The sequence below is a fragment of the Trichechus manatus genome, unplaced genomic scaffold (assembly GCF_000243295.1).
Source record: "Trichechus manatus latirostris isolate Lorelei unplaced genomic scaffold, TriManLat1.0 scaffold00004, whole genome shotgun sequence".
In the NCBI taxonomy this organism is placed as follows: Eukaryota; Metazoa; Chordata; class Mammalia; order Sirenia; family Trichechidae; genus Trichechus; species Trichechus manatus.
Genome location: NW_004443940.1, coordinates 23,246,439 through 23,267,291, shown reverse-complemented (window position 1 = coordinate 23,267,291; position 20,853 = coordinate 23,246,439). Strand labels below are relative to the sequence as shown.

The 20,853-nt window shown below is 47.6% G+C and overlaps 1 protein-coding gene across 1 annotated transcript in view; it reads right to left on the bottom strand.

Annotated features, from left to right (window-relative positions):
• The window catches only part of EDAR (ectodysplasin A receptor), a 40,956-nt gene that overhangs the window by 1,203 nt on the left and 18,900 nt on the right, over positions 1 to 20,853 (bottom strand). Inside the window, exons 5-10 of the mRNA XM_023732242.1 lie at positions 13,014 to 13,100; positions 11,084 to 11,212; positions 10,888 to 10,962; positions 10,318 to 10,390; positions 6,582 to 6,741; positions 5,103 to 5,163 (exon numbers count right to left, since the gene is read on the bottom strand). Of these exons, the coding sequence (XP_023588010.1) occupies positions 5,103 to 5,163; positions 6,582 to 6,741; positions 10,318 to 10,390; positions 10,888 to 10,962; positions 11,084 to 11,212; positions 13,014 to 13,100 (585 nt within the window). The remainder of the gene's footprint in view (positions 1 to 5,102; positions 5,164 to 6,581; positions 6,742 to 10,317; positions 10,391 to 10,887; positions 10,963 to 11,083; positions 11,213 to 13,013; positions 13,101 to 20,853) is intronic.

Genomic DNA, 20,853 nt, shown 5'->3' with positions numbered 1-20,853 from the left:
CTGGACTGTGGGACATAAAGTGATAGTCGTGAGGAGTGTGCCTCTTAGCTCAAGTAGATACGAGAGAATAAATGGGCAGCTTCTGTCCGGAGGGGGGAATGGGAAGGCAGAGAGGGTTAGGAGCTTGTTGAAGGTTGAATGGACATGGGGAATCAGGGGTGGAAAGGAGTGAGCTGTCACAATATGAGGAGAGCAATTAGAGTCACATAACAATGTATGTATAAATTTTTGTATGGGAAAAATAAATAAATAAAAAAAAATAACACTGATGCAATTCTGCCACTAGGAAGCTGGAGTAGATGTACTTTTCCCTCTTCCTCTTGCTAAGTACCATTAAAAATCCAGGACATGTATGAGACAAACGTAAGAAGATCCTGAAATATGGAGAGTAAGCACACCTGCTAGGAACCTCGGGGCCCATGGAAAGACATGGTGGTGAGTTCCCTGGACTTTCTTTTTCCTCCTGTATCCCAGACTTGGAGCTGAAGCAGCCAGCAACTCAGAAACACCAATTAGCAGAGACAAAAGAGCCCCAACGAAAGGTTGCTCTTTCTAGCCAAACAACCGAAAAAGGGGCAGCCTGGTAAGACAAAAACTTTTAGACAATAAACAATCTATTTCAGCCAAATACCACAAAAAAAAAATCACGGCCTCACCCTGAGCCCCACCAGCAAAGGCTGAATGGGGAGCCTAGACTGAACCACACGAAGCCGTAGTAAAGGGCTCTGACGAGGCACCACATAGAAAGCCAGGACTTTCATCCCCGCCAGCCAGTAATAAGACCCTATCTGAAGCCTTGAAGTGTCGGTGGAGGCCACATGGAGAGCCTGACTCCCATACATGCCCAGCAGTAACACACTGCACGTCCCCTGCCTGGGCTGAGTGGAGAGTCAAGACTTTCACCATGGCTCAGCAGCAACGATACCACCCCCACTGTGGTGTCAGTGGAGACACGCGGGGAACCGAAACTCCTGCCCCTCCCAACAGTAACCAGGAACCACCCCCTCAGGTGTCAATGGAGGCTGATTGGAAACCTGGGCTTCTGTCTCTACCTGGCATTAAAAAGGTGGTGCCCCTCCTTCCTTTACCAGAGCAGTGTCAAAGAAAGCCAGTTAAAATCTTAAATAAGATCCAGAGTCTCATAATGCAATATGAAAATGTCTACATTTTAATAAAAAATCATGGACCCAGAAAGATCTCAAACTGAACGAAAAAAAGGCAATCAATAGAGGCCAATGCTCAGATGACAGAGACGTCACAATTATATGACAAAGATTTTAAAGCAGCATCATAAAAATGCTTCAATGAGCAATTACAGCATGTTTGACACAAATGAAAAATCAGCCTCAATAAAGAAAGAAGAACCAAATGGAAATTTTAGAACAGAAAAGTACAACCGTACTGTTATTTGTGCTGTCCATGAATATTCAGTGCAGCTTTATTCATAATAGCCCCAAACTGCAAACAACCTGAGTGTCCTTCAACAGGCGAATGGTTCAACAAACTGTACTATGGAATACTACTCAGCAATGCAAAGGAACAAACTACTGGTATACCCAACAACCTGGAAGAACCTCCAGAGTAATTGTGCTGAGTGAAAAAAGGTCAATCCCCAAAGGTTACATATTGTACAATTCCATTTAAATAACATTCTTGAAATAACAGAATTATAGAAATGGAGAACAGATAAGTGATTGCCAGAAATGGAGAACAGGTTGACACATTTGACTATATAAGGGCCACATGAAGTGGTCGTGCGGTGATGGAATGTCCTGGATCTTGACTGTATCCATGCCAATATCCTGGTAGTGATACTGTACTAGAGTTTGTAGGATGCTACCTTTGGGGAAACGAGGTAAAGGTTACACAGGATCTCTGTGCAGTATCTCTTACCACTGCATGTGAATTTACGATTGTCTGAAAATAAAAAGATTAATTTAAAAACATGTTGACACCTGGACCTCACCCCAGACTAATAAATCAGCATCCTGGGGCAGGTGAGGGGGGCTGGGCAGGCAGAGATACTTTTAAGACTCTCCAGGTGATTCGAAAGTTGATCCAAGGCTGGGAACTGCTGGTCTAACATCCTCAGCTGTGTGGTGCCAGCATCACTGTGGGACTGTAAGACCCATGTCCCTGGGGGTGCAAGCGGGTGGCTGAATGGACACGGCTGCAGACTCTCCACCCTCCCCATCTCACTGAAGGAGCTCTGCTTCCCGTGGGATTCCTACAATTAATGTGAAAAGCACCATCCCAGGTGTATAGGCTCTTCAAGCCAAGACATCCCTGGGAACAGAGAAGGGTTTTCTGAGTGACAGAATGCATACCCCAGGCCATTCTCTACTGGGCAGCTGACAACTAGGTGTATCTCTGGAGAGAAGTCACATCTCCACAGGTAGTCACGAGGAGTTCTGGGGCCCCTGAAACTCAGTAGTTATAGTCGGTTTTGGCTCATGGAGCACCCAGACAGCAAGACTGCCCTGGGGCCCCGTGTGCTGGCACTCAGCTCACTCAGTGACATGGCTTCACTCCTGCTGCCCAGTCCAAACAGGGGAGAGTCCCCAGGAGGAGTGCCAGGGAGACCAGCCCAGCTCAGCCTGGAGAGGAAAGTCCTCCAGGCTCGGTGATGAGTGTGACGCTTTCTGCAAACAAACCCTCAGCTCAGCAGTGGGCGCCGGTGCAGGGAGGACCAGCAGGGACATGGCCTGGAGGAGCTGGGGCCAGGCTGCCCCCCTCCAAGGCCACCACACCCATCCTACTCCCATGGTGCCTCCCTGGCTGCTCTGACCCTGACCTGACCACAGCCCCACTGTGCTTACATCTGCACACAGGGTCGGCAGGGATTCCTGCCCACCGACTCTGGTGAGATCCAACCCCGGCACAACCAGAGGGGGAGCACTGGGAGGAGGCATCGAGAAAGGAACGGAAATCCTCACAGCTGGCCACCTACTAGGTGCCAGGCGCTTACGTCCATCTTCTCACTCGATTTTCACGGTGTGACAGATGGCGGCAAGCAGCAGCATTTGTTTTTTCAGAGGAAGAAACGGAGGCTCAGCGCAGTTAAGTGATTTAAGGTCACACAGCTAGCAAGGCGCAGGCAGCAATTTCAGTGCTTGGTCTGTTAGGCTTCTTCCCCCTCTGCCACACCTAATGCGGTTTTGCCTGGAGAGGACGATTTGGCCTGCCTCTGTGTTAGTACCTGCACTACGGTTGCCATTGCTATCACTGACTGTGGGCATAGAAGTGTTGGGTGTTCTGCTGAGCAACTTACAGACATCTGACTTGGTTCTTTACTGGTCCTGTGAGGTAGGTTTCCACATCCCCATTTCATAGACAACTGAGGCAGAACTGGAGAATACGTGACGGTCACACAAGTGGTAGGGGCGATCAGGAATTCAAATCCTGGTTAGTCTGACTCTGAGGTCCACGTTCTACTTTTTGTTTGTTTGTTTTTCACCGTCTGCCCTTTCTTGGACCATCATTATGGATAAGGAACTGCACAGTGGAGGAGAAGCCTCTCTCACCCACAACTGTCAAGGTCTTTGAGCTCTCAGGGTGAATTATGTAGCCCAGCTCATCCCGGAGCTTGAAGATCTTGATAATGCATTTCTTTCCAAACCATCTGAACAGGGCAGGAAGCACTGTGGTTCCATACTGTGCCATTTCCAAGCGAGAGATCCTTTGGGACTGTGCTGTTGAAGTCTGGACAGAACATGAATTCTGTCCCCGGGGGAGGCCTGGCCATGGCTGTTCCCAGCTGCACTCCTGCTGGCTCCACCCTGCACCCGTGGCTGGAGGGAGTCTGAGGTCTGACCGGGCCTGTCTCTGACCCCTTATTTCTCTCCCAGTTCTACTAGTAGGCAGCTTTGCTTTGTCACCACACAACTCATCCACTTTTTAAAAAAAATCAGACATAAAAAGAATGATTATTTTTAAAAATGGGGACTTTATTTTCAGAGAATTCTGTTTTTTGTTTCACGCTTTCTGAAAGGTTCTGTAATCTTAGAAGACTTTTCTCACTGGCACCAGAGTGACGTCTAAAGCAGCGCCGGCTCTACTGCCCGCGGCGGACGGCACTGAGCGAGCCCACAGGAGCGTGTGGGGCACGAGTCCAGTGAACGGCGTGTCAGTTACACTGAACAGCTGCAGCCTGACCAGCCTTGCGGGGGCTTCTCTGCGCCTCTGACCACTTATAAAATTACCCATGCTGTGGCTGGCTCAGCATGTAGTGCACAGTTTTCATTTACTTTTAGGCTGGAAAACACAGATGAAGTGGCTAGAACCACGGAAGGCATTTACAAACAAAAGCAAGACACTTGCAGAGATGCTCCACTGGCCAGTTGCCTTCCGTAGAGGGACAAAATGCTTGCTGTCTGAAGGTTTTTGTGTTTTTAATCTTCTGGGTGAATCAGAAGGAAACTTAGAGACTAGATGTGAAAGAAATTTAAAGTGTGGGCTATGGTTTCAGGTGGAAATTTTGACTTTTTCTAGTCCTCTTGCCTCTTGACTGTGTATTCTAAAAGTGCGGTCATCAGGAAACAAGGCTTCGCTTTGTCTGCTTAGGATGGTGTCTTTGGGAGGGAGGCAAGAGGGTCTACAAGGCCATTACATATTATAAACTGCTAGAGGGAAGGGGGCGGGACTACTACTTATTTGGTAATTTACTGGTTGACAACTATTTTCCAAGATGATAGTGCCAGCGTAGAGCTGGGAATCTGCGAGGGCAGTCCAGGTACACACGGCTCCTCTCACATCTCATTCTCCAGGGTACCTGGGAGTTCTGACTCCATGAGTCACTCCAGTTAAGCCCTACATTGGGGTAGTACTTTGTCTATTGAGCCTATGCTGGGGAAATGTGTTACAACAGCCTGGAGCTTCATTCAGTTTTTCTCCACACCTGGAACTATGGCAACCAGCCATTGCTGATGAGGAACCTGACAAGTCTGTGGGCGACTTGACTTAGTTCCCTTCACAGAAACATCAGGATCCTTCTCTCCTTTCACCGTGGACAGCCAGGTGAACGTTCTTGAGAATATTCCTGCCCATAACTTAAAATTGAGTAATAACTTAAGTGTCTCCCTTGATGGTTCGTTCATGCTTACCTTCTACTACTCCACACACATTGGCATACACATCCAATATCTTTTTCCTTCGACTTTGAATCTATGAAAAAATGTTAGAAGAATGTTAATCTTCAGAAAGGGAAAAAATTGGTAACAAACAAACAACCAAATAGCCCATCTCAGTATTGGCAAATAGGTGCTTTTCCCTGATGCCTAGGAAATGCTGAACCAGAAATATACCAAGTCCTGGTATGGAAACCTCATGCATAATTCAGAGGGAGAAAGACTTTTCTTTAGATTATCTAATAAAAACACCTTCAACATCCACCAGGGGGTCTCCTTAGGCTCAACCAGACATTCAGACTCCAGACAACGAGAGACCACACGGGGCATCTGTCCATTTAGAAGGGTGTCTGCTGGGAGCTCAGCTTGCCAGCAGGGCAGCACAGAATCCTCGCAGCAGCTCACACTGTAGCCCAGATAGCTGTGCAGGAGCTTCTCCCCAGTGATACAGATCAGCGCAAGGAGGTGAGGCCATCATGGACAGGCACAGAAGTGGCCCTGGCTTAAAAGTCCCATGCACCACAGGAGCCAATATGTCTCCTAACAACTGCCCAGACCTCCGAGGTCCCTACAACTGACAGCACAGTTACAGTCACTGTTCTCAGGGATGTCCAAAGTACTGGCATCCTCAACAGGATTCCAGGCTAGATCTAGCCTACCAATCAGGAGTCATTTTTACCATGAGCAAGGTTGCCTAGCAACATAGTTGACAAGCCAACTTTTATTAGGTTACCAGAGCAACCGAGTGACGAAGTTAACCAAATGTAGCCTGGAAAAGGGCTTTGTTAACCTTTTGTCCATAGCACCATGCAACAACATTTCAAGACTGCCTACCTTAGGTAATAAAACAATGTGGACAATTTTTATATGTGATCCTATTTTTGTATTAAAAACCCACGAAGAGAGAGAGCCCGAGAGAGCTCAGGCTGCTAACCAAAAGATTGGGAGTTCGACTCTACCAGCCGCTCCTTGGAAACCCTGTAGGGAAGTTCTACTCTGTCCTATAGGGTAGCTATAAGTCAGAATCAACTCAACAGCAATAGGAATATGTGTGTGTGTGTGTGTGTGTGTGTAGAAAATTGTCTGGTTGGATATATGCTAGTATATTTACAAAGGTTCTTTCTGTCCTGTGGTATTCCAAATGATTTTAATTTTCTTCTCTTTGTTTACTATTATTTCTCATTTTCTCCAGTAAAGCTATATAATAAGAAAATAATTTTTTTTCCAATATATCTTAAAATATCTTGTTTTAAATCTGTCACTCTATGAAGGTTTCATATCACAGACTTGCTGGAGAAAAAACTTGTCTCACAGAAGAGCTTATTAAATAAGAAATGTCTCGTCTTTTGGCCATAAATCAGGCAAATCTCTCCTGCAGATGCAGTGCATTATTTTACTGCACCAATAAATCGTGAGTATTCGTAGCAGAATGGCGTGTGCGTGCCAGAGCCTCACCCCGGTTGATTTCTTGTTGGTGGGAGACTTCTCTCTCGTCAAGTGAACTAAGGATAACAGGCACAGCTCTGGGGAGGCCTGCTTGTCAATGGCGGGCTCCTCATCACTGTCCATGCTCCGGCTCAGCAGCTGCTCGTTCTCCGACGATGCGTCGTTTTCACTGGAGAAACAACAGCGACAACCTTAGTGGTGTCTGGGAAGGGAAGCCCTGTAACATTCTCTCCACTATTACCTTTACAGCCAAGGTGTGGCTAACAGGGACACGACAATCAACTTGTTCATCAACCTTTTACTGGTTGATTTGCTGGTCATTGGCTGGTGCTGGGGACACAAGATGAGAAAGATGCACGCCTGTTCTTTGCTCTCTTCCAAACCAGCAGCTGCAATACAGGGTGACGCCTACGTGCTCTGTAGTGAAAGGAATCGCAAAGGTTGCAATAGGGGGTTAGGGGAGAAGGTGAGCAGTTTTTCAGGGGCTTGGGGCTGCCCACAGGGGTGGGGACTGCATCTTGTCATTTTTCCATCCCTCCTGCAAAGCCTAACACAGGGTAGATGTCCAGTAAATGTTTCTGGAATATGCGATAGATTTCCGTATTTAATCCAAATAAGCACCACGTTCTACTTTGTGTCTTCGTGTTTATGTGGATGACACTGAATCCATGCAAGCTCTTAGAAATAATGGAAAACAAAGCTGAGCGGAACTGGGGAGCCAGCGCGTGCAGAGCTATGAGTGTGGGAAGCCTTCTTTCTTGGCTAGTGGGGGTGAACTGGCTGAAATGTGTGCATCACAGGAATGGGGCTGAAGGCCCAGGGCTTCAGGGAATTCCACCGAAGGTGCGATGGGCAGTCCAATATGCCGAAACTCTGGGCTCACTTCAGACCAGGGCTGACCGCCAGGGACCACACTAGTTAGCAAGACAGGGTGTCCAGCCGTAAGCACGTGTGAGTTGGACCTTAAACTCTCAAGACAAAAAAAAAGGTTAAGAAAAGGCTTTCCACAGCTCATTAACATCATTCCAAATATATGAAAAATAATATTCTTTTCATAAGCATCCTGCTTGCTTCCTGTGGTTTGGCTAAAGACTCTTTTTTAAAGGATTATATTTGCTAGCACCTGGGTTATAGTAATAAGGCCTGTACTCAAATACAACTCTACAGGCAGGATGATAAAAAGAAAAGAGGAACAATGGATGATGCCCCACTGGCGAAACCCACTTCCTGATGTGATTGCAGAGCCTCGTAGGGAGTCAGCTTGCCTGTCCACTGTCTGCACACGGAAGAGACAAGTAATGAAGCCACCACGGCACACAGGCGGCCGTCTCCCATCCCCAGCTCCTTTCTTCCAAGATCCAGGAGCAAGCGTTAGGGGATGAATCTCAGTGCCTTGTTGTTTTGTAAAGTGCAATTTTCAAGTTTTAATTTTTGCTTAGAAGTTGTGTATTAAATAAGTGGTTTTTTTTCCAATTAGGGTCCCCCGATCTTTCCTCAAGGAGCCCCAGTGGTGCAATGGTTAAGCACTCAGCTGCTAACTGAAAGGTCAGCAGTTGGAACCCACCATCCTCTCTGTGGTAGAAAAGAGCTGATGGGTCTGCTTCCTTAAAAGAATTACAGCCTAGGAAACCCTATATGGCAGTTCTACTCTGTCACGTGGGGTCGCTATGAGTTGGAATTGACTCAACGGCACCCAACATCAACAACGAAAATTTTCCTCAGTCATTAGGTGAAACTCAATCCACAGGATGTGCCCCTGCCTTTCTGACTGCTTTTTCTCCCCTACTTTTGGGAATGACAGGCCAGAAGAAGAGGGGGCAGGGGGCTGAAACAAAATGGGATTATGGACGGGCTGGAAGCTGGAGGGCCAATTCCATTTCCAACGAGGCAGCAGTTAAGAGACAGATCCACGCATTGCAGTGCCAGGGCCTGGACTCAGCCCTGGGAATAGCAGCTCGAACCTTGGCACACACTCACCAGAGTTGCCTGGATGGCAAATTCCCGGAGGTTTTGGGAAATGCCTTGGAATGCCTTTTAAATAACCTCTCTCTCAGGAGCTGACCGATTTAACACACACAGTCTGCTATTTCATTCCTAGTATGCAAAGGTTTCATGATGTAAGTCTATTTTCTTCTGTTAGGTCTCTTTCGAGATGCTGGAGTTTTCAAATGCGATCATGTGATTGGACATGCTTTATAGATGCCCGAGTCTGGAGTTTTTATTATTCCTAAATATGAAAGGCTTTGCAGAAGTTCTACGCACAGTGTAGCAGCAGGATCATGCGGCCAGGGGTCAGGAGAGGAGGGTTTTCATCTTTACTCTTCCTGTAAACATTTAGTGGCCCTGGGCGTGTCATGTAACCTCTCAGGGCCTCATCTGTAGAGTGAGCCACGTGGGTGGATGGTGTGCTTACACCGCCAGTCTGGAATGGTCAGCGGAGCGGAGAACTGGCAGGGAGGGCTGCACACACTTCCTTGCTTGGAACAGATACCAGGGTTTGGTGTTTGGAACTTACCCACTACCTACTGCCATCGAGTCCATTACGACTCAGAGTGACCCCGTAGGGTTTCCAAGGCTGGAAATCTCTATGGAAGCAGACTGCCACATCTTTCTCCCTCAAAGCCACTGTTGGTTTCGAACTGCTGATCACTAAACACTGTGCCAACAGGACTCCCTGGCAAGGTCAAGTACAAATGAACATCGAAGCGGGAGAATAAAATGTTAATTCCCTCCACTCCAGATTTATGTGGGTGTGATTCACCCTTGTCTCCCTCAAATTTTATATGTGAAACTTCTTTCTTAAGAGGCTTTATTATACCTAGTGTTAGTCGTTCATCAGGAGCCTGTGGAATGCAGCTCTGGAGACAGACTACCTGGATTTGGACCCCAGCCTGTCACTCACCAGCTGTGTGACTTTAGGCAAGTGACTTCGCTTCTAAGCCTCGGTTTCCTCATCTATGAATGGGAATAATAATAGCACCTGACTCACGGGGCTGCGTGAGACAATCCATTTACACATTTTTTAGCACAGCACCGGGCACATGATAAACATCTAGTATGTGTTAGGTGCAGCGGTTAAGAGCTTGACTGCTAACCAAAAGGTCGGCAGTTCAAATCCACCAGCTGCTCCTTGGAAACCCTATGGGGCAGTTCTACTCTGTCCTATAGGGTCTCTGTGAGTTGGAATCGACTCGACGGCAATGGATTTGATTTTGATTTTTTTTTACGTGTTAGGCATCCTCCTCTTCATTATTACCATTGTTACAGTAACATCACTGTTAGCATTAGTGCTGGTAGAGCAGTATTGAGGGTTAACAGCAGCAGCAGCAGCATTAACCCAGGCTGCATATGTCCTTGACTTTCTTTCTCAACCTGGAGAAGAACAGGACACATGGAAACCCTTGGGTTCTGCACATGGAAGGAAGATGTTGAGAAGAAGGGCTGAGGGCATATGGCACCAGCAAAAAGGAGTTGGGGCTGTGGCCGGGAGCAGTAGGCAGATGTTAGCCACCTGCTCCTAACACCAGCCTGGCCCGTGCTGGTTGATGGATGAGGTGAAAACCAGCATTGACCAGGCCCAGATGGATCAGCCGTCAGCGAATAGCCCTCCAACCTCTACTGTGGCCCTGCTCACCGTGTCCTTCTTTAGCACAATCCCAGCAAGCCAATCGCTATACTGCTCAATAAGCTGGCACACCCACCCACGGCCCCTTCATGCCCAGGACTGCTGCTGGCTTGACCTTACCTCTTGGTAGTCTTTGCTGGAGTTGCTGCCAGCTTCTCGAACTCATCCTTCTCAGAGAAAATCACTACATTGTCTGTAGGTAAATGGGAAGATTTGGGGGAAGAGAATGTGTTACAATTGGTTCTGTGTCTCTGAGCTTGATCTCCACCCCGGCTTAGTTCCTCTTTCACTTTTGACTGATGACTAAATCCCCTTAAATGATACCACTCTTTTAATTACACGCTAAGGATTAAGTGGAACCTTGGTGGTGTAGTGGTTAAGAGCTCAGCTGCTAACCAAAAGGTCAGCAGTTCAAATCCACCAGCCACTCCTTGGAAATCCTATGGGGCAGTTCTGCTCTGCACTATAAGGTCCCTATGAGTTGAACTGATTTGATGGCACTTAAGAACAACAGGAAGGATTAAGTAAAACGTGGGTGCTACCAACACCTCTTCCTGTAGCCTCTGTACTAAATGACATGAAGGCACAAGTAATTAGGAGGTCAGGTTGCTGGGGGCAGTGATGAGAGGAGCGTGTAATCTTCCCTGTGGTCTCTTGTGGAAGCAAAGGCACAAGGCAGGGTTTGCAGACCTTGGGTCTCTTTTTTCTCCTCTTCCTTGCTCACTTGGGCTTCCACGCTCTTCACTGAGTGGCTGGTACAGCAGGCTGGTGGGAAAAACAGAAGAGTGTGAGTAGCAAAGCTTACCAACTGGGTAAGTTGATGGAGCTTTCCAAGAGGGAGGAGGTATGGGTGGGCACAGGGGCTTTGGAGAGAAGGGGCAGTCACCTTGGGCAGAAGGCTTTGTCTTCATGATGTAGAACATGATGATGAGGACGATGGCAATAGCCATGATGAAGATGGTGGACATGGCGATGATCAGGGCTGTGGCCAGGTGTCCTTGGCCTGAGAGGTCTGCTGCAGTCAGGAGAGAGAAGGCAATGACCTAGGGCTCAATAGCCTCTGCAGGCAATGAGTATCCTGCAATAGGGCAACACCCTCTCTCCTTGAAGACCACGGTCCTTGCAGGCAATGGCCCTGCCACCAGAATGCTTCTAAGGGATGCTTGGAATCGGAAATGCTGACTTAGTCTGAGAACTGAGCCCTAACTTTTCTGCAAAATTAAAAAATTGAAAGCTCTTAATTAAACTAGTTTGCTTTCGAATTTCCCTTTGGCCACCAGGTCAGTTGTACCCATGAGCCTCCCCTTGCTTGTCTCCAGTGTGGCTTATACAGACTTGGCTGGGAAATCTGTGATTCAGGTTCACTCGGGAACCTGGGGCAAGGGTGTATAAAGAGGGAAAGAGACCCACAGAAACTTGTGTCCTGAAGGCAGTTCAAACTAAGTTTGGGCATTTCCAAGTGACAGGCAATTCTTAAGACTAGAGATTTTTATTTTTTGTTTGGGTCTAATTGTGTTTCATTCAATGTCAACATAAGAATAATAAGAATCCCAAGGCAAAGATAGTCTAAAAGCTGATGCACCTATTCCTCGTGTTTTGTCCTGTTAAGCTTGTCACCCCCATCACGGCAGTCCCTTACCCCGTAGGGGAGTGTGCTTATTTCCCTGATTCACATCTGCCTTTGATATGTAAAATGCACTGAAGCTTGTTCCAATTCAGCCAACTAGCCAATCAAGATTCTGAGTCTCCTGAAGCAGGATCCAGGTTTCCCATTACCCAGACAGGAAAGCGAAGTGTGAAAGTACTTAAAGAGTCTCTGGAACCATCTGCTGGAGGCTACAGCCCAGTTCTGAAAGGAAGGGCCAGAGCTTATAGCCAAAGCTGGCACTGTTTCTCGGCAGCTGCCCGCCCTCCCGCCTCAGGACGGCATTTGGGGAGTATCCATAAGGTAGTGTGGATGCCAGGTATGGCGAGATAAATGCTTTAATATTCTGTGTTGTATGTTACTTCCCCCAAGGCCTGGTGGAAATGAGATTCATATAGCCTAGCAAAGTTTTCCTGCCTTAATGTTCCGTGGAGAATTCAAGGCAGGGTCAGGTTTTGAGGACCTTGAGGAGGTTGGCCTGCTAAGTACCCCGTAGACTTTCCAAGGCACTCAGAGCCTCTCTGGAACACGGGTCTTAAACGTGTTTAGATACTGGCATGCCATTCGAACAGTCTGAGAGGGAAAGGAGTATCTGGCTCAAGGTCTTGCTGTGAGGGAAATATTAGACTTTGCGGGTATTTGAGGAACTGTTCTCCTCAATCATTTCCGCCCCTAAAGGATTAGGGAGAATGAAATGCAGTTATTGAAAATGAATATTAAAGTGTTAAGGTCAGCAGATTTCTATGACAGCCAGCAGTGAAATTGCCATTGACGTCCTGCCAAAAGCAAAGCCCGGGGAGCGTCTCTCCCCCTCGGTGGGGATTTTTCTGCCCCTGTTGGCTGCCAAGTCCCTCCCTTCCTTCCTGCCCTGTCTGAGCACCACTCACATGTTCCTGCCTCGCTGGGAGGGTGCTTTTATCTGAACGCGTTCTAATGGACTGAGGACACCCATGGAGTGATCAATTCCACTCCTGGCTGAGATGATTACTAACTTCCAGCAACTGGGGCAGCTTAGGTAATTAAATCACATTAGAGAAATGATCTGAGGTGGGGAAGAGCGTCATAATTATTACTAATAATTATTTCCTCTCTTCCTCTTCACGTTTATCCAGCCACCCCTCTTCTCCTGGTGGTTAACTGCAGAAGATCAATACCTGAGCATCTTCCTTACCTTTGTAGGCATGCTGGGAAGGGGAGAGGGTGCTGCTGCCAGAGGTGCTGGGCAAGTTGGCAGAAGATCCTGACGTGGCTCCCACACCTGCAAAAAGAATAAATTTATCCTCCGTTCCTCAAGGTGAGCTGGAGGAGCTCCAGCTTTAAAGACTGGAAAATAAGGTGTGCCAATAGAGTTAACTGATCTAGAATTCCAGATTATGAATGTGCTAGAGAGAATTGGTGTGGCGAGGGAAAATGTGTGTATTTCCTAGAGTGTTTAATAATCCCTAGAGTATTCTGGGAGCTCTGGTGGCACAATGATTAAGAGCTCAGCTACTAACCAAAAGGTTGGCAGTTCGAATCCACCAGCCGCTCGTTGGAAACCTTATGGGGCAGTTCTGCTCCGTCCTATAGGATCGCTATGAGTTGGGATCGACTCGACGGTCACGGGTTTGGTATTTTTTTTGAGTATTCTGACCTTTCAAGGGTTATTGCTCTTTAAGTAAAAGGACACAGATAATAACTCTACTAAGAGCGACCAACAGTTTGCAAGCCTCCTCAACGCAATTTTCCTATGAACTGAGAAGAAGTACATGTAATCTATAAAAAGGAGCCCTGGTGGTGCAGTGGTTAAAGCGCTGGGCTGCTAACCAAAAGATCGGTATTTCAACCCACCAGCCATTCCGCGGCAAGAAAGGTGTGGCAGTCTGCCTCTGTGAAGACTTACAGCCTTGGAAACTCCATGGGGCAGTTCTGTTCTCTCCTACAGGGTCACTATGAGTTGGAACTGACTCGATGGCAGTGGGTTTCTGTTTTAATTTATACAAATGAGAGTACAAACAAACCCAACCTGTTGCCGTCGAGTCGATTCCAACTCATAGCGACCCTGTAGGACAGAGTAGAACTGCCCCATGGAGTTTCTAAGGAGCAGCTGGTGGATTCCAACTGCTGAGCTTTTGGTTAACAGCGGAGCTCTTAACCACTGTGCCATCAGGGCTCCAAAAATGAGAATAGTATTTGTATATAGAAGTATTCTTAAGAGGAAGTAATAATTGACTAATTATTTCAACTACATAGAGCAGGGTAGTATTTTACATTTTCTTGTTGCAATTATAAAAGTAATATACACTCACTATTAAAAATTTGGAAAAAAAATCAGAATATGAGAAAGAAGTACCGCAATTAACCATAGCCTCACTGCCTCAAGTGGACAGTTTGCTGTATTTTCTTCTAGGCTTTTTCCTGATCTCTTTTAAAAACAATTGCGACCAAATTGTTTAAGAGCCAAGATGACGTTTGTCTTTCCTCAAAACTATGATTCGTAAAACTCCTCGTCTATGTAAACAGTAGCACTTAGCAGGGATAAAATGGAAGCCGATTTTGCCATCAGGCAAATTGCTAAAGAACTCTTCTCCTAAAACAAACGAATAAAAATATTCTGTCAAAGAAAAGACCGAAGTCCCTGGGCGATGCAAATGGTTAATACGCTCAGCGGCTGACTGGAAGGTTGGCGGTTCTAGTCCACCCAGAGGTGCCTCAGAAGGAAGCACTGCAATTGCTTAGTAACTCTTCCTCCAAAAGTTGGGGGGCATAAGGGGCACTGAAGCAATAGACAATCTACTTCTGAAAAACCAGCCCCTGAGAACCCTCTGGAGCAGTTGTACTCTGACACACGGGGTCGCCACGAATCGGCATCGACTCAGTGACAAATGCTTACAGAAAGGGCAACATCCTGACAGCTAACCCTCTTTTAAGCAGGCCTTTAATAAATGCCATTAATAAATGAGTTTCCTTCTCTCTCCCTTTGGTCTCTACCAGTCGGGGAGTAATTTGCGAAGTGGGTTTGCATTGTGCAAAAGCAGCTTGTGAGTCAAGGACAAGAGAACCGCCCTCCCTAACGTCAATCCCTATCGGTCTTCCCAAGCCCAGCCCAGTGTAGCTGCCTGGAAGCTTGTAACCTAATTAGCTCACGGCCGTCTGCAGTGCTTCCTTGAGCAACAAGCTTCCATAACAGGGACATTTTCTTTAAAAGAACATTCTGCAGAGAAACACAAACGCCTGTTCTGTATTTCCAAAGCCGTCTACACACCTAGTTTGGGGCAATCTAGAGGTAGCTTTTAGGCCTTCTGGAGTGGGCAGGGACCTTGGGTCCCTGGGAGAGGAAGCACCTGAGGGATTATTCATCCATTTTTGTCCAGGAAGTAGAGAAGGGTCACAGGAGAGCAGGGTCAGAAACTTTGGAATCCTTACAGCTTTTAAAACGAACAGAAAACTACTCATAAAAGACGAGCCCCAGTGGTGCAACGGTTAAGCTCTCAACTGCTAACTGAAAGCTTGGAGGTTTGAACTCACCCAGTGGCTGTACGGGAGAAAGACCTGGCGATCTGCTCCTGTAAAGATTACTGCCTAGAAAACCTTATGAGGCAGTTCTGCTTTATCAATGAGGTCACTATGAGTCAGAATAAACTCGAGGGCACCCCGACATCAACAACAAAGCTCATAAAAGAGGGTGAGGGCCTCGTGAGGGAGCAGGGACCGCCTGAGAACTGGCTTGGGTATAATTCTGCACTTCTGTCTAAAGCCTCTCAGAGGCTGCCGGCCTGTCGCTCAAGTTGAACAGGAAATTGAACGGCTGGCTGGTGCATGAGAAATGTCGTCTGCCTGCTGAGGGACAAGCGATGGGTGCTCTTTAACAAACCCTAACGTTCTGACACACGGAGCTGTGTGAAGGAGCGTCTGCTGAGGCAGTGATGACATATGAGCACCTCACTCAAGCTCGCTGCTGTGAAAATAGCTGGAGAGGGACTCGGCCTCCAAGGGCCCAGTGAGGCTTGTTAGCAAGGTGAAGGGTGTGTGCTACTGACGCTGTTGTTGTGCCCTTGAGATTCAGACTCAGAGGAGTTTTTCGTATAGTTGTGACACATTCCACTTAGTAGTTCAGACCTCTTAGAATTGGAGGCACCTGGCCTCTCTGTGGATTTGCCTGGTCTCGCAGAACGTCCCCGACCTCATCTGGAGCCCAAAGACGTATCATGAACTCCTGGCCCTTGCCCTTTTACCTAGTCTCCGCCATCTGAGGAGTCCTTGGGTGCTGCAAACAGTTATTGCTCTCGGCTGCTGATAGAAAGGTTGGCAGTTTGAGTCCACCCAGAGATGCCTCGGAAGAAAGGCCTGGAGAACTACCTCTGAAAAATTAGCCATTGAAAACTCTCTGGAGCTCAGTTCTATTCTCGCACACACGGGGTCACCCTGAGTCGAACTCCATGGCAACCGCTTTGGTGTTTTGGGTTCTGCCATCCGAAGTTGCCTCCCAGGTTGGAGTGTGTACTGCCTAGACAACTGCATCATCATGGCTTCCTGCTTATTTTCTTTCCTCTTTTTTCTCCATGTTTGGTCCTTGCACCTGCTTATTAACTCCTCCTCCAAATTGGGGGATGTAAGGGGCACTGAGGCAGACTGCGGCGCTGTGGGCTATGTGCTCACCAGCATGGGCTGCCCTTTGAGTAACTGACCTACTCAGAGTGTGGCTCTGCTACCTGGTACACCCAGGCCCCCTGAGCCCATGTCTCTGCGCCTCGTCCCTTCCTTCTGCAAGGCTGGCCCAGTGAAGGGGTGAAGTCTGGGACAGGGAGTGGTGAAGCGGGATGTAGGACCCGAGGGAACTGAACACTGTGATAAAGTGTTGGAAGAGGGGCGTTGCAGACAACAGCTAGAATGTGTGGTTCTCTGCTTTGTCTCTCTGGGCTTCCTACACCTGGGGTTCCAGCGGCCTTCGGATGTCTCCTTGTCTTTCAGTAGGAGAAACGGAAGCTTCATTTTGTTCCCCCACCCCTACCCCCAGGGCCAAAATTTATGATACATTTTGCTTCTTTATTTAGCTTTCTCCCCCGGCCTCAGAGCAAATGTCAGGGGACGTGCTGGTGGCAAGGAGGGTGCCCAGCTGAGAGGTGCCTGACTCTCCACAGCTGTGTGCTCACAAGGTCAGACAACAGGGCATGACCCCAAGACTGAGAAATGGAGACTCGGCCTTTGACTGCTGGAAAACCCACGCTTAATTACGTTTGAACGCCTCCAGCATGCTGAGGTGGGCTTCGGATCTCCCGCCCCGTTTCCATTACTCTGGGAAGCAGCTTATCAAACTCCATCGGGTGAAGGGAGAAAAAGTGATATCGTGAACTGGCTTCAAGCCTAACCTAATGTTCTTTTAAAGGTGAATAGGGCCTTGAAAAGAGAAGCTAATCTATCTGGTCAGGGGCTCGAGGGAGCTTAAGATACTTCATCAGGAAAAATAAAACAATAAAACAACCGCGGGCTCTATTTGTGGATGTCTGTCATCTTTGTCTCTTCTTGTCCCTCTCTGCTGGGGCTTGCAGACTGAGCCTGGGTGACAGGGGTTGGGGATGGGGACAAAAGTAACCCAGGCCTGTGGTCTCGAGGGGGACTATTAAAACAGCCTCCAGAGCAGACTTATGAAATGTCCTCGCATTCACTGGCAAAGGCTAATTGCACAATGATGTTGCCAAGCAATCTATGCAGGCTACTACAGGTCGACAGTGGCACCTCTTACTGGACCCAGCAGGCTCCAAGGGTGTGCAGCCCTGCCCGCCCCCCAGGTGGGTGACAAGCTGGGGCTTGCCTCTGCCCCAATTCACGAGAATTTTTTGTCTCAGAACTCAGCTCCAGCTAGCGTCAACTGAACAGCCCCGGCCTGTGCCCTGGGCTGCAGGTGCTGGGTCAGACGATCCCCAGTTGTTCGCTGATGCCCGAGCTGAACAGAGAAACGTTCTGTTCTGAGCGGATCTGAGTGAGAGGGGCGGGTGGGAGGGGCCGACGGGCAGGGATGTCTCAGCATTTCTTCAAAGCGCAGCCTCTGAATGTCAGGACTTGAGTGAGACACCTGCGTCTGCTTCTGTTGTCGCGGCTCCACCCACTCAGCCAGCCCCCCACGCGCACCTTGAAGGCCCTGATTGTTCTCATCCCCATCCTCACCAGGTGGTGGCCCCAGAGGACCCTAGAGAAACCCCACAGGGAGGGAGATGAGACGCTTCCCAAGACGACCCAGCAGCAGGATCAGAGTCATCTACCGTTCAGATACCTCCAAAGGCCACAGAGCAAAGGGCAGCAAGCCCTTTCCTCACATGGGCCCCTCTTCCCCGGAGCTCAGCAACAAGGAGTTGTCTTTTCAGCAGATAGGGTGAACAGAGAAGGCGAGACAGACAATAATGTCACACTGGCCTTTTGCAAATCGATGCAACTGTGGGCTAGAATTTTCAAAAGAGTCATAGCTCCATTACAAGTAGGTAAAAGGAGTATGCTTGCTGGTCATAAAATTATAAAAACAACATCTAGCTTATTTGGTCTGTCTTGTCCACAATTCAATTCCATCTGTCTTTCTGTCTTCCAGAATGAGGATGATGATGTGAGAGAGACAAGAGGAAGGTGGAGCCCCCAAGGAGGAACAAAAAGCGGGAGGGTCCCCCGTCCCCCCACATCTCTGCCCTTTCTTGCCTCCTAGTTCCTTCATTGCAACGTGGACCCTTCTAGGAGGCGTCAGGTCAGCCCCCTCTGCACACATGTTTTGTCTTTCGTTACCATTCCCATTACTTTAGCCTTATTACACATTTGATAAGGCTGTTCTTGGTGAAAACGACTAGGTAGATCTTGTCCACAGGAACTAAGTTTGGGCATTGGACGTGGTTTTGAAGAGCCAGCCAAGGGAGGCATCTGCCGTTGGCGGGGGGTGAACCCCAAAGCCAGTGCTGCCAGGTCTCTGGTAATTAATCCTGAAAGTCTTTGCCATTTTTAGGGGAATGCAAGGATCCCCAGAATAAACAAGCATCTGCTCCACATCACCTCTAAATATTTGACAAATACATCATAGAATTATAAAACTACATATTTTAATTTTATTGAAACATCAATATCATGTTGAATAAATGGGATGTTTAAGGAAGTCTTGAGCAAAATCCAGTATAATATAATGGAAAGAGAACGGGCTGTGAAGTCAGAGAGTTTGCCTCTGCATCTTTAACAAATCTTTAAATAAATTTTTAAAATAATACTGTTGTTATTAGTTGTCATTGCTCCGATTCTGCCTCCCCCTGTAGTTCCTGAGTGGTGAAGCAGTTAAGAATTTGACTACTAGCTGAAAGGTCAGTGGTTCCAACCCACCCAGAGGTGTCTTGGAAGACAGGCCTGGCGATCTGCTTCTGAAAGGTCACAGCCTTGAAAATCCCATGGAGCACTTCTACTCTGCACACATGGGGTCACCGTGAGTCGGAACCGACTTTACACTGACTGACAACCTTGACTACCACTTACGTCTTTCACTATCTGTGCGACAACAGACAAATCCTTTAACCCCTAATAGCCTATTTCTTAACCTTGAGCATGAGGATACTATAAACCCCCTTTGCAGAGTAATTAGTAGGATTATATACAATGTTGCTAAAGCACCCAGCACAGGGCCTGGATGGAGTGATTCTAAAGCAAGGAATTCAAACCTACACCTAACCCTTGTGTTAATGAGCTCCTACAAGACAGCATCCCAGCACCCACCAGGACCCCTACCAGACCCCGGACAGTGGGTTTTCCTGGTCCAGCTTCCGCTCGGGTCTAATGAGGATTAATTCAGCACAATACAAGTATTTGGTGTCTGGGAGGTGCCTCTCCATTGTATGATGTGATGTGCATTTTTCAGTTTATTTGGTGTCTTTGGAATGGATAATGTTACGGATTGAACTTGTCCCTCCAAAAGATGTTTTGAAGTCCTAACTCCTGTACAAACAGTCCCAGCTGATTCAACGCAATGACAGGATATAAGGAGGCCTTGGAGGTTTGTTAATCTGTACAATTTGTAAATATGCCATTATATGAGAGACTGGCTTGGATTCTGTACACTAGGATAAATAGTTTGGATTCTAAAGGACGGTTTATTACTCTTACGATTGTCGATAAGGGTGGTACAATGTTTAAGCGCTTGGCTGCTAACTGAAAGGTTGATGGTTTGAACCCACCAGCCGCTCCATGGGAGAAAAGACCTGGTGATCTGCCTCCATAAAGATTCAAACCAAAAATGAAACCCACTGCCATCCAGTCAATTACAACTTAGAGCAACCCTATAGGACAGAGTAGAACTGCCCCATAGGGTTTCCAGGGAGCAGCTGGTGGATTTAAACTGTTGACCTTTTGAATAGCGGCCGAGCTCTTAACCACTACGCCACCAGAGCTCCTCTGTAAAGGCTATAGCATTGGAAACCCTATGCAGGCAGTTCTACTCTGTCCTGTAGGGTCACTATGAGTCAGAATCGACTCTACAGCACACAACGACAATGCTGTTGCATTAGCTAAGTACCCACTAGTGGCTGATCCTGGACCAACGGGGAGATTTCATTACAGCCATGCTACTCAAAGTGTGGTCCCTGGACCAGCTGCAACAGCATCACCTGGAAGCTTCTTAGAAATGCAGTCTCCGGCTCCACCTTAGAACTATTGAATCAGAATCTGTTTCTTCACAGACCTCCTGGTGACGTGTATGCACATTCAAGTTTGAGAAGCACCGCATTAGCAACAGCTGGAAGCTGATGTCTGGGAGTGCCAAGGGTTTCACATTTGAGTTACATCACTGCTTGGCATCAAACAATGGCGAGTAGGGTATTACATGCATGCTAAATGGAGACTTGTCTGGAGTACTCTTCATAACAGAATGGAATTCTCCAAAAGGCGAGTCCATCTTGAACTTGACTGAGGGGGTCTTAGTTACTGACGAATGATAATAAAAACGAATGTCCACTGAACACTTAGTGCCAGGTACTGTGCTAACTGAGGTACTGTGCTAACTAAGCACCTTACTTCCT